At 31.8% G+C, this 11,449-nt stretch overlaps 4 protein-coding genes across 12 annotated transcripts; 2 read left to right on the top strand and 2 right to left on the bottom strand.

Moving 5' to 3' along the window:
• Positions 1–12: 12 nt before the first annotated feature.
• On the bottom strand, positions 13–2,593 carry LOC126863978 (UPF0193 protein EVG1 homolog). 3 transcript variants are annotated; one of them, XM_050614794.1, is made up of 6 exons: positions 2,445–2,593; positions 1,606–1,713; positions 1,194–1,246; positions 1,031–1,127; positions 707–850; positions 13–640 (listed from the first exon to the last, which is right to left on the bottom strand). In XM_050614794.1, the coding sequence occupies exons 2-6, from the start codon at positions 1,700–1,702 to the stop codon at positions 420–422; spliced, it is 612 nt and encodes a 203-aa protein (XP_050470751.1). In that variant the 5' UTR covers positions 1,703–1,713; positions 2,445–2,593; the 3' UTR covers positions 13–419. The 3 variants fall into 3 exon arrangements, with proteins under 3 accessions (XP_050470751.1, XP_050470749.1, XP_050470750.1); XM_050614792.1 differs by having other exon boundaries at positions 1,194–1,327; positions 2,029–2,480; XM_050614793.1 differs by having other exon boundaries at positions 2,029–2,480.
• Positions 2,594–2,669: 76 nt separating this feature from the next.
• LOC126863975 (uncharacterized) lies at positions 2,670–6,179 on the top strand. Of its 3 annotated transcripts, XM_050614789.1 has the most exons (6): positions 2,675–2,944; positions 3,634–3,757; positions 3,858–4,032; positions 4,153–4,238; positions 4,307–4,442; positions 4,938–6,179. In XM_050614789.1, exons 2-6 carry the CDS (start codon positions 3,677–3,679, stop codon positions 5,126–5,128), a joined length of 669 nt encoding a protein of 222 aa, XP_050470746.1. In that variant the 5' UTR covers positions 2,675–2,944; positions 3,634–3,676; the 3' UTR covers positions 5,129–6,179. The 3 variants fall into 3 exon arrangements, with proteins under 3 accessions (XP_050470744.1, XP_050470746.1, XP_050470745.1); XM_050614787.1 differs by having other exon boundaries at positions 2,670–2,944; positions 3,858–4,238; XM_050614788.1 differs by lacking the exon at positions 2,675–2,944 and adding an exon at positions 2,951–3,417 and having other exon boundaries at positions 3,858–4,238.
• On the bottom strand, positions 5,957–9,097 carry LOC126863974 (WD repeat domain phosphoinositide-interacting protein 3). 5 transcript variants are annotated; one of them, XR_007689036.1, is made up of 8 exons: positions 8,897–9,097; positions 8,001–8,174; positions 7,663–7,920; positions 7,387–7,588; positions 7,085–7,308; positions 6,871–6,995; positions 6,751–6,791; positions 5,957–6,658 (listed from the first exon to the last, which is right to left on the bottom strand). XR_007689036.1 is itself a non-coding variant. In XM_050614785.1 (8 exons), the coding sequence occupies exons 2-7, from the start codon at positions 8,171–8,173 to the stop codon at positions 6,889–6,891; spliced, it is 900 nt and encodes a 299-aa protein (XP_050470742.1). In that variant the 5' UTR covers position 8,174; positions 8,897–9,063; the 3' UTR covers positions 5,957–6,791; positions 6,871–6,888. The 5 variants fall into 5 exon arrangements, 4 of the variants coding, with proteins under 4 accessions (XP_050470742.1, XP_050470741.1, XP_050470739.1 ...); XM_050614785.1 differs by having other exon boundaries at positions 5,957–6,791; positions 8,001–8,095; positions 8,160–8,174; positions 8,897–9,063; XM_050614784.1 differs by lacking the exon at positions 8,897–9,097 and adding an exon at positions 8,229–8,245 and having other exon boundaries at positions 5,957–6,791; positions 8,001–8,095; positions 8,160–8,174.
• A 42-nt stretch (positions 9,098–9,139) lies between these two features.
• LOC126863977 (rRNA methyltransferase 2, mitochondrial) lies at positions 9,140–10,243 on the top strand. Its single transcript, XM_050614791.1, has one exon. It carries the CDS (start codon positions 9,357–9,359, stop codon positions 10,110–10,112), a length of 756 nt encoding a protein of 251 aa, XP_050470748.1. The 5' UTR covers positions 9,140–9,356; the 3' UTR covers positions 10,113–10,243.
• Positions 10,244–11,449: the final 1,206 nt, after the last annotated feature.

Below are 11,449 nucleotides of genomic sequence, written 5' to 3'. Positions count from 1 at the left end.
TGTTATATGCATAAATTGTATTTATTATGCCATTATTATTACATCGTCGTATATAAATATTCTGTGTATCGAATATGTACGTATATACGTATCAATTGAAATTGTAAATTATCGAAATATGAAAAACTTGTGTAAAAACATCGTAAAACTCCATTTATTTAAGTGAAATTTTAGTTAGTGTCTAATTATATGAACATACTGTCCATTATATGAACAAAAAATGTGAATTCTAGTTATACGAATTGCTTGTCCTCTGACAGTTTTATATAAGTAGAATAATATATTGTATATATTGACGTTTTGTTATTTTATTATACCTATCGCTTGGTTTATCTAAAATACTGTATAATATATGTTCTGTAAACTTTATAAAAAATATAAATTGGTTAAGTATAAAAGGCCGTGAATTATAAAAATTATTAATTGTCATCTAGCTGTCCTAAAGGAAATGGTTTTGGCAATGGTCTTTCAAGTTCTCTGATCTCTTTTCGAATTTCCTTCGATCTCTGCTTGTCTACAGATTCGATCAATCGTAATTTATGCGCTATTTCTTGTTGTATTGTAAGACGATATTTTTTCCCCATTCCAAGACATTCCATGTCGCTTAAAAACTCCATTCTTTCTTGAATTCCACGAACCACTAAAAAAATAAGAGAAAGTATATTAGAACAAGAACATAATATAGCTATTTATTTTAGTTATATACAATCATCGATGGGATCACTGGTATCAGGAAAGTGTGGTTCTCGTCTCGCTTTATGAAGAATCCTTGGACCACGAGGAGTTTCTGGCATGTCCTTTCCATACGCCATCATGCATGCTAAATGACGCTTTTGCTTTTCTGTATTACCTGAATGTTAATAATGAGAATATAAATACACGTAAATTTAGATAAAAATCTATTACAAAACTTGGTCTCAAATCAGGAAGCTATTAACTTCTAATCTTATTTGATGCAAATAAGTATTTTATTATTGCAATAAATATTTGTACAGTCCAATCATTATGTAAAAGACCGATATAAACTTACGTAAAGGAGACGTTCTTCTATATTGTTCCCTCTCATACGCGCCGCTTTTAATAATCGTATCTTGCGATCGTTTTTTCCAAACGGTAGGCATTAAAACCTACATAGATAGATTTTATTAATTTCATTTTCTTGTTGCCCGTTAATCTGAACTTATTAATTCTACCTGATATCCTAAATTATGCTTATTCGATCCTGTTTCCGATCTTTCCACAGCAGCTGGCAAGGATTCACCTTTGTTAATCGCTTCTTGAATAGATTTTCTTTTCATCATACTCACTTTGGATTCTTCCATTAGAACTAAGATCACAGATTTGTCAAAATGTTCATTTCGACAAGAAAAATAACGTAAATCAATATTAAGTACTTTATAAGAGAAAAATTAAACCTATTAATATGTTCTTGCGAAGACATTAATGATTCTATTAAACAATAAGAAAATATTTAATGGGTTCCTGTTTGTTGCAACACTATCGTATTCTTAATTCGATATAAATACAAGAAAAATGAAATACAAAAATTATTTCAAGTAAGGAATTTAAAAACTGTTTGATTAAGTTTTCGGTGAATTTGCTTACGTTTGATCAAATTCTTCGTCTCCTCGCTGTATTTTGCTCTCGGTGGGTGATGAAACGCACCCACCCCCATCTCCACTCTCTGATATTTCTGATCCATTTTTTAACCTCCTGGAAAGATCGTATATCGAGGCTATCAGCACGTTAACATAGTTTAAAAGCTACGAACGAACTGTCACAATTCGTGTTACGTTCAAAAGACAACCACGATACGAGTATGGAGGGCCGCGTCCGTGTCGCGTTTCTATGACTACTTTGAAAATGATTCAATCTCGATCGAACCAACTTTTGAACTGTGATTCAAACTTCCACGATACACGTTGACAATAAAACAATCATATGGCATTCGTTTCAACGTAGTAATGGAACATAAACGATTTCAACGAAATTGAAGCATTTATGGATATTTTAAAACAATCATACTACCTTTCGATAATAGGAATTGTACCGTATGCAAAGAGATTTATCGAAGTTAAAATAACTATACGCGATAAAACAAAAGTTAAGGCACAATACGTTGTAAGGCATAATAATTTGTTAAAATACGATTGTTTCAAAATATCGGTTTAATAATCTATTTTAAGGAAAACCGACTAAATAATAAACAAATTCCTTATAAAATATAGATGAAATAAAATATAAATTATATAATATAACATAATATATATAAATGTATAGAATAAAATACAGATGTCCAACTAATTGTATTTGGGTAAAAAATAAACATCCTCCACATTTAACATCAATTTATCTGTTTTGTATGAAGCGCAATATATATGTATATATTAATATCTCTTTGCACAGAACACCCACATAATCAGTAAATCAATAATAAACCATACCACAAACCCTGATAAACCACACCCCATTTAAAACACTTTCAATCTTAATCGCGGATCAATAAAACTGAAAACAAGCTTTCGAATAACTCAGATCTATCGGGTCGAGAATTAATCATTTTGCGGAACTAGCAATCAATGATCAATTGAGAACGGATGCATCTTGAAGGATGCGGCAGAGGATCGGTGTGTGGTGCGCATGTCGTTTAATCTACCGCTAGGGGTTACGTTTCAATCCCTTGGACGAGGTAAACTCGCGCTTTGTGCGTCGAACGCAGACAAACGGTCATCCCTCTGAATTATCGTTCGCTCTCGATAGCCTCTTAAAGAGGCTACCAAAACTGGAGCAACATATTTTCATGGCAAGTTCTCTATTCTTCGTGTGATTCCATTTCATTTGACAATCGCATCTTTCGCTTTCGTCCAAGCGAGAGACAGTGAAAGTTATTGATTCTCATTGTGAACTACGTTCCAGTGATATTCCGTGCTCCTTTTTCCGCGAGGTGAGTAACGATATATCGCGTCACTCGCTTTCCATTCGAAAGCGACGAATCTTCAACCTGAAGCGCGACTGCATTCTCCATCGAGCCTCACACTTCCTTTTTCTGTTTCTTCTTTATTTTTGTATTATTGTTATCGTTGTATGTACACCACGGTACATAATAGTGACCTTGTTTGTAACCTCCGGGGGTTGCGATTTTTTATTTAGAATATTAATTCAAAGGACTGCTGCGATCATTACAGCGAACTTTTGTATTTTGTACGATAGTCGATATATTTGATGCTCCGCTTGATAATTGGAGACTTTGGTGTGAATCCTTCATCACACGGTACACAAATCGGTATACAAATTTTGAACGGTGTTTCTATTGTTGTTTTCCTTCATTGATGCTTGGATCTGATAAAGATTGAAAGATTTTCAGCGATAGAAGGCAGCTCCAATATTTAAATTGCATTTATTGGAAGAGAAAGAAAGGTATAGATTTCACAATCAAAAGTACACAAATTTATTACTACGAATATTAGTTGACACTGAATTGATGGCACGTTCCAAATAATGATTTGGTTCTAATTGATTGTGTGCTGATTTCTTTGAATGTTCTCAAATTTGTGGAAAGTGGAACTGTCTCTTTATCACAGGAATCGCTTCAATCGTTGGATGTAAATTTTTATTATTTCTATATATTTTCAGGAATAATAATTGTACAGCGTTCTGTTAAAAAAAAATAGGCAAAATGAAGGTGGGATTGTTAAAGAATTTCGTGCATTATTTTAACCTGGAAGAGGGTACAGTGTTAATAGCAGTATTTCAATTGGTAAATATGATCTATCATTTAATTATTACCACTGTGTAAGAAACACATAAGAAATTAGCATGCATTAAATTATATTAAATTACTTCATTTTTTAACACAGCTTATATCAGGATTCAATATGACATTCTTCGTGCTGGCACTAGTACACACAATGGGAATTCAAGAAATGGTAGTAAGGGACACAGAGGATGCTCTCGAGAGAGAAGCCTTAGAAGATATATCGTCTAATCATCTAAATACTAAGAAAATGGATATGGCGCACCATAATGCAACTGGTGCTTACAATATAATCTTACAAATATTTTATATTGTAATACTTTCGCATTCATTTAACTGTTTATCTCTGCTATTCGCTCATTATACATCAATTTTCAAAATCTTTTACACGTGTTTAGAAACGGTGTACTCGATATATTGCGGTCTGGTGATCACAGTGATACATTTTATTTCCACTATCCTGCTGTTGTACGGTGTGCTGGCGGTAATTACAGTTTACGTAGTCATTCTCGAGAATAATTTCGTGGTAAGACAAGTTGTTTCTTTCCGTAGAACAATCGCCACTTCATGGCGCCCTGGTTGGTGGTCATGATGACGATAATATCGGCGTTGACAATTTCTGTGTTCGTGGTAGAACAAGGCTGCCCGTTTATTGCTACGCTCGGAGGCAATGCTGATATTTGTGAACGTAAGTTGATAAACGAACGAAGCGAGCAAATTATTATAACAAATACTAAATTGTTATATCGGTGCGTATGAAACCTTCAAATAACTTCTACGTAATTGTATGTATATAATCTTTCTACCAATTACCTAATCTCAATATTCTGTGTTCGTATGAACTGTCAACTTTAGGTTATAAAATTATTCCAATGCTACTTTTATACTTTCTTTATTCTGGAATAATTCATTTAAATATCTAACGAAATGATAACGAAATAATCCATAAGTGCAAGATTGGATGTATAAGAATTATATATGAGCGATACGGCAAAATTTTATTTTATTATTTCCTATATAGACTTTAAGACATGCGTTCACTTGTTAATATGAAACTTTTGAAAGACGAAATTTCATATGCACCAATTTAGTATATTCATGACATATCTATCATCGACCAAAAATTTCTACCATTTCGGAAATTTCTGATTTATATCGTTATCGAAAGTTGTTTCTTTTCCAGGCATAATCGTTCTGCTCGTCGCAATCAGTAATTCTTACGTGTGGCTCGTCGTGTACAGCGCTTACAAGAGTCTCGAGACTAAGAAAGGACTGACCCACGTTCTTCATGGCGTGAAGAAAAAGCCTGCAGTTCCAGTCGTGAAAAAATCGAAAGCCGTTAAGGCGGGCGCGAATAAACCTTTCGAGGTTTAAAGATTATTAAACAAAGATATAGAGATAGCGACAGAAAGTCGGATTTATTCGTTACAATGAATGAGAAAGGTTGCGTTCGATGGCAAGAGCTCTCGTTATCGGGAAGTACCTTTCAAATGACAGTGTTTTTTAAACAAATTTTAAGATCACCCTCGGTCTGCCAACAAGGCCTACGGATTCAATCTTGTCATGTAAAATTTTGTAATCTAGTCAAAAATGTCAACGTGTTCCGTCTTTGACGATAATTGAACAAAAGGAAGGAAAGACGAATGAGAAAGGTGCGGTAAATTTATGTTAGAAAAACACTGTGCATCTTATTTCTATACATAACACGATGGAGATGTTCCATTTTACAAAAGCTCAAAATAAATCTGCAGTACAAAAAGCCTGCTTCGTATTATTATACGTGTTATTGTTCATATGTTATGATTAATTGTTAAGAGCTTCGCGTTGTTTTTTAATGATATCTTGAAATTTCGAACAACGCACAGAGATGAATAATTACAATATTCCTAATGTAAATCTAAACTGCATATCGAAATGCGATGACGCATATATCGTAATATAATATATATATATATTATATATATATATTTTTTCTTTCATTTCAAACCCGATACCATAACAAATTGTAAAAATTTTTCAATTTAACAACGACTCTAGGTTAAAAAGCTTTGGTTTAGCAACGTGTATTCTCTTTCTGTAAGACTGAATTTTAATTACTAATGTTGCGTAAGACTTTTTATCAAATTTCGCATAATATATACATATATGTATATATACATATATATATATTACAAAACAAAAAAAAAGAAATAAAATACATGCTTGCAACTGATCAATATTATTTATATTTTATTATAAACAAATACAGCGTTTCGTCTCATGATCATTTTTATTTTATATTCGATCCCAACTTCTTTGTGACACTACAAACTTCACATTTTGTGGTAATATTTCAATAACAATAACTGAATGTAGGTATTTCTTGTGTATATGTATATTAAATGTATGAAATGATAAAAATAAAAATAAAGCTTATAAAACTCGATTACGTTATACACGTCTCATTTTTTTAGTTGGTTAATTATCGAATACGATCGACAAGTAGCCAAATTTCATAGTTTTACGGTAATTCGTCAACATTTATGATACAAAATACGAAAAATACGGAATATATTTGAACATCATATATTTTCTGTTATGTTAAATTAGACATTTGTAATTCTATAAAATAAATATAAAAAAATACGTATGATTTAATTGCCGAGCATAACGAATTAAAAATTGTTGAATTACTTTCTGAATGATATTCTTTATATATTTGCATCAGCGTTAGTTAAAAGATTGTTCAATTTATGTGTAAGAAAATTGCCTTTTACACTGATATATTAAGCAAAGCTCATAAACATCGAGTTCTTCTTTTTGCGTGTAACATCTAAGAACGTATAGTTCCATAAGTAAACATCTCAGAAATAGGCCTTCTAGCGCTCCTTAAAGTTCTTTTTATATCATATAGTTAGCACAGTTCTGCACAGTGGACATAACACCAACAAACAATAGTACTTTTCATTTGGTCCTCTACCATATAATACGACTTCAAATAACAACACAGTACTCACTTTCCATATAAACTATTCCATGTGATCTCATCCAATGAATACTGAAGACATAATGTTAAAGATATACATTTTTATTTAATCACTTCATAATCAGTATATACTAATCAGTGTATAGTTTACCTCTTCCTTATTTTCCAATCACATTTTGTCATCTGTTAATTCGAGGAACTGTGCATAAAAATCTTTCGTACATTCACCTTTATTGTTAAACACAAATTTATAATAACTACCATCTGCACATATTACTGTAACAACAAAAAAGCCATTGTTATGTAAGAAATCATTACCACGCTATATATGTACATTTCTGAATATATTACTTTATAATACTGACCTATAATACTATTGTTATCAGTTCCAAATGCACACATACATTGTGGACCACCTGGAACTTGAAATTTACAAAAGCTCCAGCTAGAACTAAAGTATTTTGGCAGGAAAGTAGCAGATGCTAAACTAGACTGACGATTTAATTTTTGATCTTCTACAGCAAAAACGTGTACAGTTCCATGATCACTTGCTACACACAACCAAGTTGAATCATGGTTGAAATTAATGCTATAATAATATAAATTTAAATGATTAATATTACTTTAGTAATATTTAACTGTTTATAAAATATTTCGTTTTAATTACCAGTAAATATTTGCATGATTAGCTCCCCTTCTTAACTCGTTAATCATATTTCCAGTCTGTGTTTCGAATACTCTTATTAAGGTTCCTTTTTCTGAAGCTGTAGCTAGTCTAGTACCTTGTAAGTTTAAAGCTATACATGATAAAGGTGTTTCATGCGCTTCAATATTTAATGGCTGCTTCTCTGTATTAGCCAAATCTATCACTGTAATAATGAAAACAAGTTATTTTATAAATTGAAAGAATGTAGAAGACCAAAGTTTCTTGCTTAAAATTTACCTTGAACGTGTCCATTTTTTCTACCAGGAAAAGCAAGCAAGGAATTACTACTATTTGGACATAAGACACATAGACCTCTGGGATTTGGATTAGTCTCAAACACGTGAAGTTGCTGAGGATTTTGCGTAAACGTATATACTTTTATAACTCCTTCTAAAATTACTACTATCCTATCTCTTCTTAATTTAACACCCCTTACAGGAGCATTGAACTCTAAAGTAATTGCTGGTAATTTTTTAAGGTCATCCCATATCATAACTGCAAGATTTATATAAAATAAATCACAAATAATCCGCTTTATTTATTTTAAGATAGAGAAAATATATAAAATATGTTACCTTTATTTGTTGGATACATAGGTTTTGCTCCACTACCAACTAATGCTAAATAGTTACATCTGAATAGCATTTCCACATAACCAAGGCCTCCATCACTGAAATGACGTACTTTTTCTTTTAAAGGATCACAATTATATACTCTGAAGCCATTTTCCATACCACAAGCGAAACATCCTACAAATGGAAAGATTATACAAACAATTAAGATATTGTTATCTATTCTCTTACATTACACAGTTACATTACACGGTCTTTTCCCTTTAAAATCACAATATGGTATTCGATATATATGTATATATATATATATATATTCCTTATTTGACACATAGAACACTAAGAAGATAAACCACCACAGTTGAATGATTATCATGGTACTCTTTATGGAATAATATCATATTGTACGATTATACGATATATGTAAAAGAGTGAGAAACGTATAAGAGAGATAGAAATGAAATATAAAAATAGATTTTCTAATAATTCAAATAAAACCAATGAGTTTTAAAACAATTCATTATAAACAATTAAAAGGAAATTCTAATAATATAATTGAAAAAGAAATTTAAATAATTAAAACATAATGGGTCATACGAATGATTTATAAATAACTTTATAAAATATGTTCAATGCAAAGCTATTATCAAAAATTTGGAATAATTGTACACGAATGAGGTTAAAAAGAAGAAAGTGATAATAAATTCTTTCATTTTAGCCATTTTAAGCGAACAGAGTTTGATGGAAACATATTTTTTCAGGTTAAATTGATATTAATCGTATAGAAAAGTGAAATTACGATAAATTTATTCGACAGGTGTTAGATGCAAAGGTTAGGAGTAAAAAAATAAATTTGACAGTACATGACTGGACTGTCAAATGTAGCACACTCGGTCACGTACCTTGATCCTGATTGAAACCAGCGTAAAGCAAACCGTTTCCGTGAGGATTCCCTGTGGTTAGGTTCATTGTAAATCACTATTTTAATCGCAACATTCGTTCAAACGATCATTACCCGTGGAATTCTATCACATCTTCGCCGGCAAGCACATGAGATATTTTTTGTAACTACGAAGTTCCGTCACCATCATAGAATCTCTACGCATGCGTATTCATTTGTATTAATCAGCTGATATGTGCTTGAGCCGAATCGTAGTTTACAACTATACAAGATATTATATTCGACCACATTAAGTGTTACAATATTATTTAGACGATGTTTAATTTGTATGAGTAATTTTGTGTAATGAATGATCGAATAGTAACTGAATTATAAAAATAAGAAGACGATTCATTTGTGTATATATATTTTGCATATGAAGTTCTTTTTTAAACATTGCCAGCATTTAGCTAGGTTATATCATGAAGCGTTTTTCTCGAAATTTTTTGATATTAAGGGACTTGCATAGTTGTACTACATTATTTCGAGAAGTACCAAAAGATTTAAAAGGGAAGAAGCATAGCTCGCAATTATGGCTTGTAAGACAGTTAAAAGATCCTTACGTGGAGATGGCTCGAAAAGAAAACTATAGATGTAGAAGTGCATACAAACTGTTAGAAATCAATGATAAATTTAAAATATTGCAGCCAGGTCATATCGTAATTGATTGTGGGGCTGCTCCTGGCAGTTGGACACAAGTTGCTATTAAAGCAACAAATGCAAATGCTAAGGAAGGTGGCGATGTTGGAACTGTTTTTGGAATAGACAAGCAACCTATATATCCGATCGAAGGTGCAACATTATTGAGTGGCATGGACTTTACTGATCCAGCATCTCGAAATCTACTTCTAAAACATTTAAATGGTAAAAAACCTAATGTAGTTTTATCGGATATGGCACCAAATGCGTCTGGCATAAGAGACTTAGATCATGAGATGATAATACAACTCGCATATATTGCTTTGAAATTTGCTTTACAAGTTAGTGAAAGAAATGGAACATTTGTCTGTAAAATATGGGACGGTGGAAAATCTCAACAATTTGAGAAAGATTTGATAAAATTTTATAAATATGTAAAATCCATAAGACCGGAGGCAACGAGAGACGAGTCTACAGAGAAGTTTTTCATAGCTAGGGGATTCAAAGGAATAAAAAGTACATCCAGTAATACAACGTAACATGCAGTTTCTTTAACAATTAAGTTATGTACAATAAAAAATGCTTAATGAATAAAATGATTTGTAACATAATCGCTTATCATGCCTGGAAGGTTGTAAATAATAACGAAGCATGATATTTTGGTACAGGACCAACATCGAGTGATTTTTATAAGTTCTTCCATTCTGCGATCTAACGACTCCTACACGACACGACACGACAATGTGTAATATACATCGATATATTTAGCTATAAATAATACAATAATATTTTTATACAGTTACAATTAATACACATTTAAAACGCCGATGACGCTTCTTAATTATGCGTTGTATATACAATTTCTCTTAATAAAATTAATATGTACACGAACCAACATTCAAATAGATGAGAAAGAGAGATTACACACCACATCGAAGCATACGTAGAGCAGTAAAAAAGATTTACTGGCCGCGATGTCAGATTCGTAACTTTCGTTTCGTACCTACGTGATAATCACACGTAATTAGATATAATTTCATTTCGTCAAAAATTCGAATGGTATCTGATGAATGCTGATAATAAGCATTTTTTTTTTTCCGTAATTGCATGCATTCTACCGCGTATTTTCGTACAAAAAAGTTATCGTACGTGTAAAAAGTGGAAAAGAATTATCGTAACAACGGTCGTAAAGCTAAACGACGAGGTGATTCCGATTCACACTGTTCCGAGCATTATCTTCGGAGCGCTGTGCTTTCATAGAACAATGATCAAATCGCATACCGAAAACATTCATACTACATAGATACGTATTTTCGCTATACAATGTAGGTGTAAGCTTCGACTCAATTACACTGGAGAGACATAGAGTGTTGCGATTTTTGCAGATGCAAGTGTTCATTGTTCTTCATAGAATTTAATATGACGATTTCCTTCAGTTATGGTCAATCACATCTCGATGAAAATTAAATATCACTACATTCGATCTTGGTTGATACACGCAGTTGCAATTTGGAATTTAAAAATTAAATTAAAAGAAGGTAACAAATATTTAAGTTTCTTAAGCGAAACGAATTTTTTACTTATTTATTAATATTCTTATAGGAAAATGTCACATTACTAGTAGATACGTTTTCATAGTGAAACTGTCACTAATTTGTACATAAAGTAATTTTCATTAATTTTGTTCAATTATAATATCCTAAAAGAAATAATACCGCGTATACGCCTAAACTAAACAAATTTTAAAAAGATTTGTGTCAAGATAAGATAGAGATTCGTTTTTTTTTACATCACAATATCTTTTCTTTACGTTCTATATCAAAATTCCAAAGCACGTGTTCTACAATTCTCTTCTTTCTCTCTCTCTCCCTCTCTC

This window comes from Bombus huntii, chromosome 3 (genome assembly GCF_024542735.1).
Source record: "Bombus huntii isolate Logan2020A chromosome 3, iyBomHunt1.1, whole genome shotgun sequence".
In the NCBI taxonomy this organism is placed as follows: Eukaryota; Metazoa; Arthropoda; class Insecta; order Hymenoptera; family Apidae; genus Bombus; species Bombus huntii.
The sequence above is the reverse complement of the archived record's forward strand: the minus strand, read 5'-3'. Positions and strand labels throughout refer to the sequence as shown.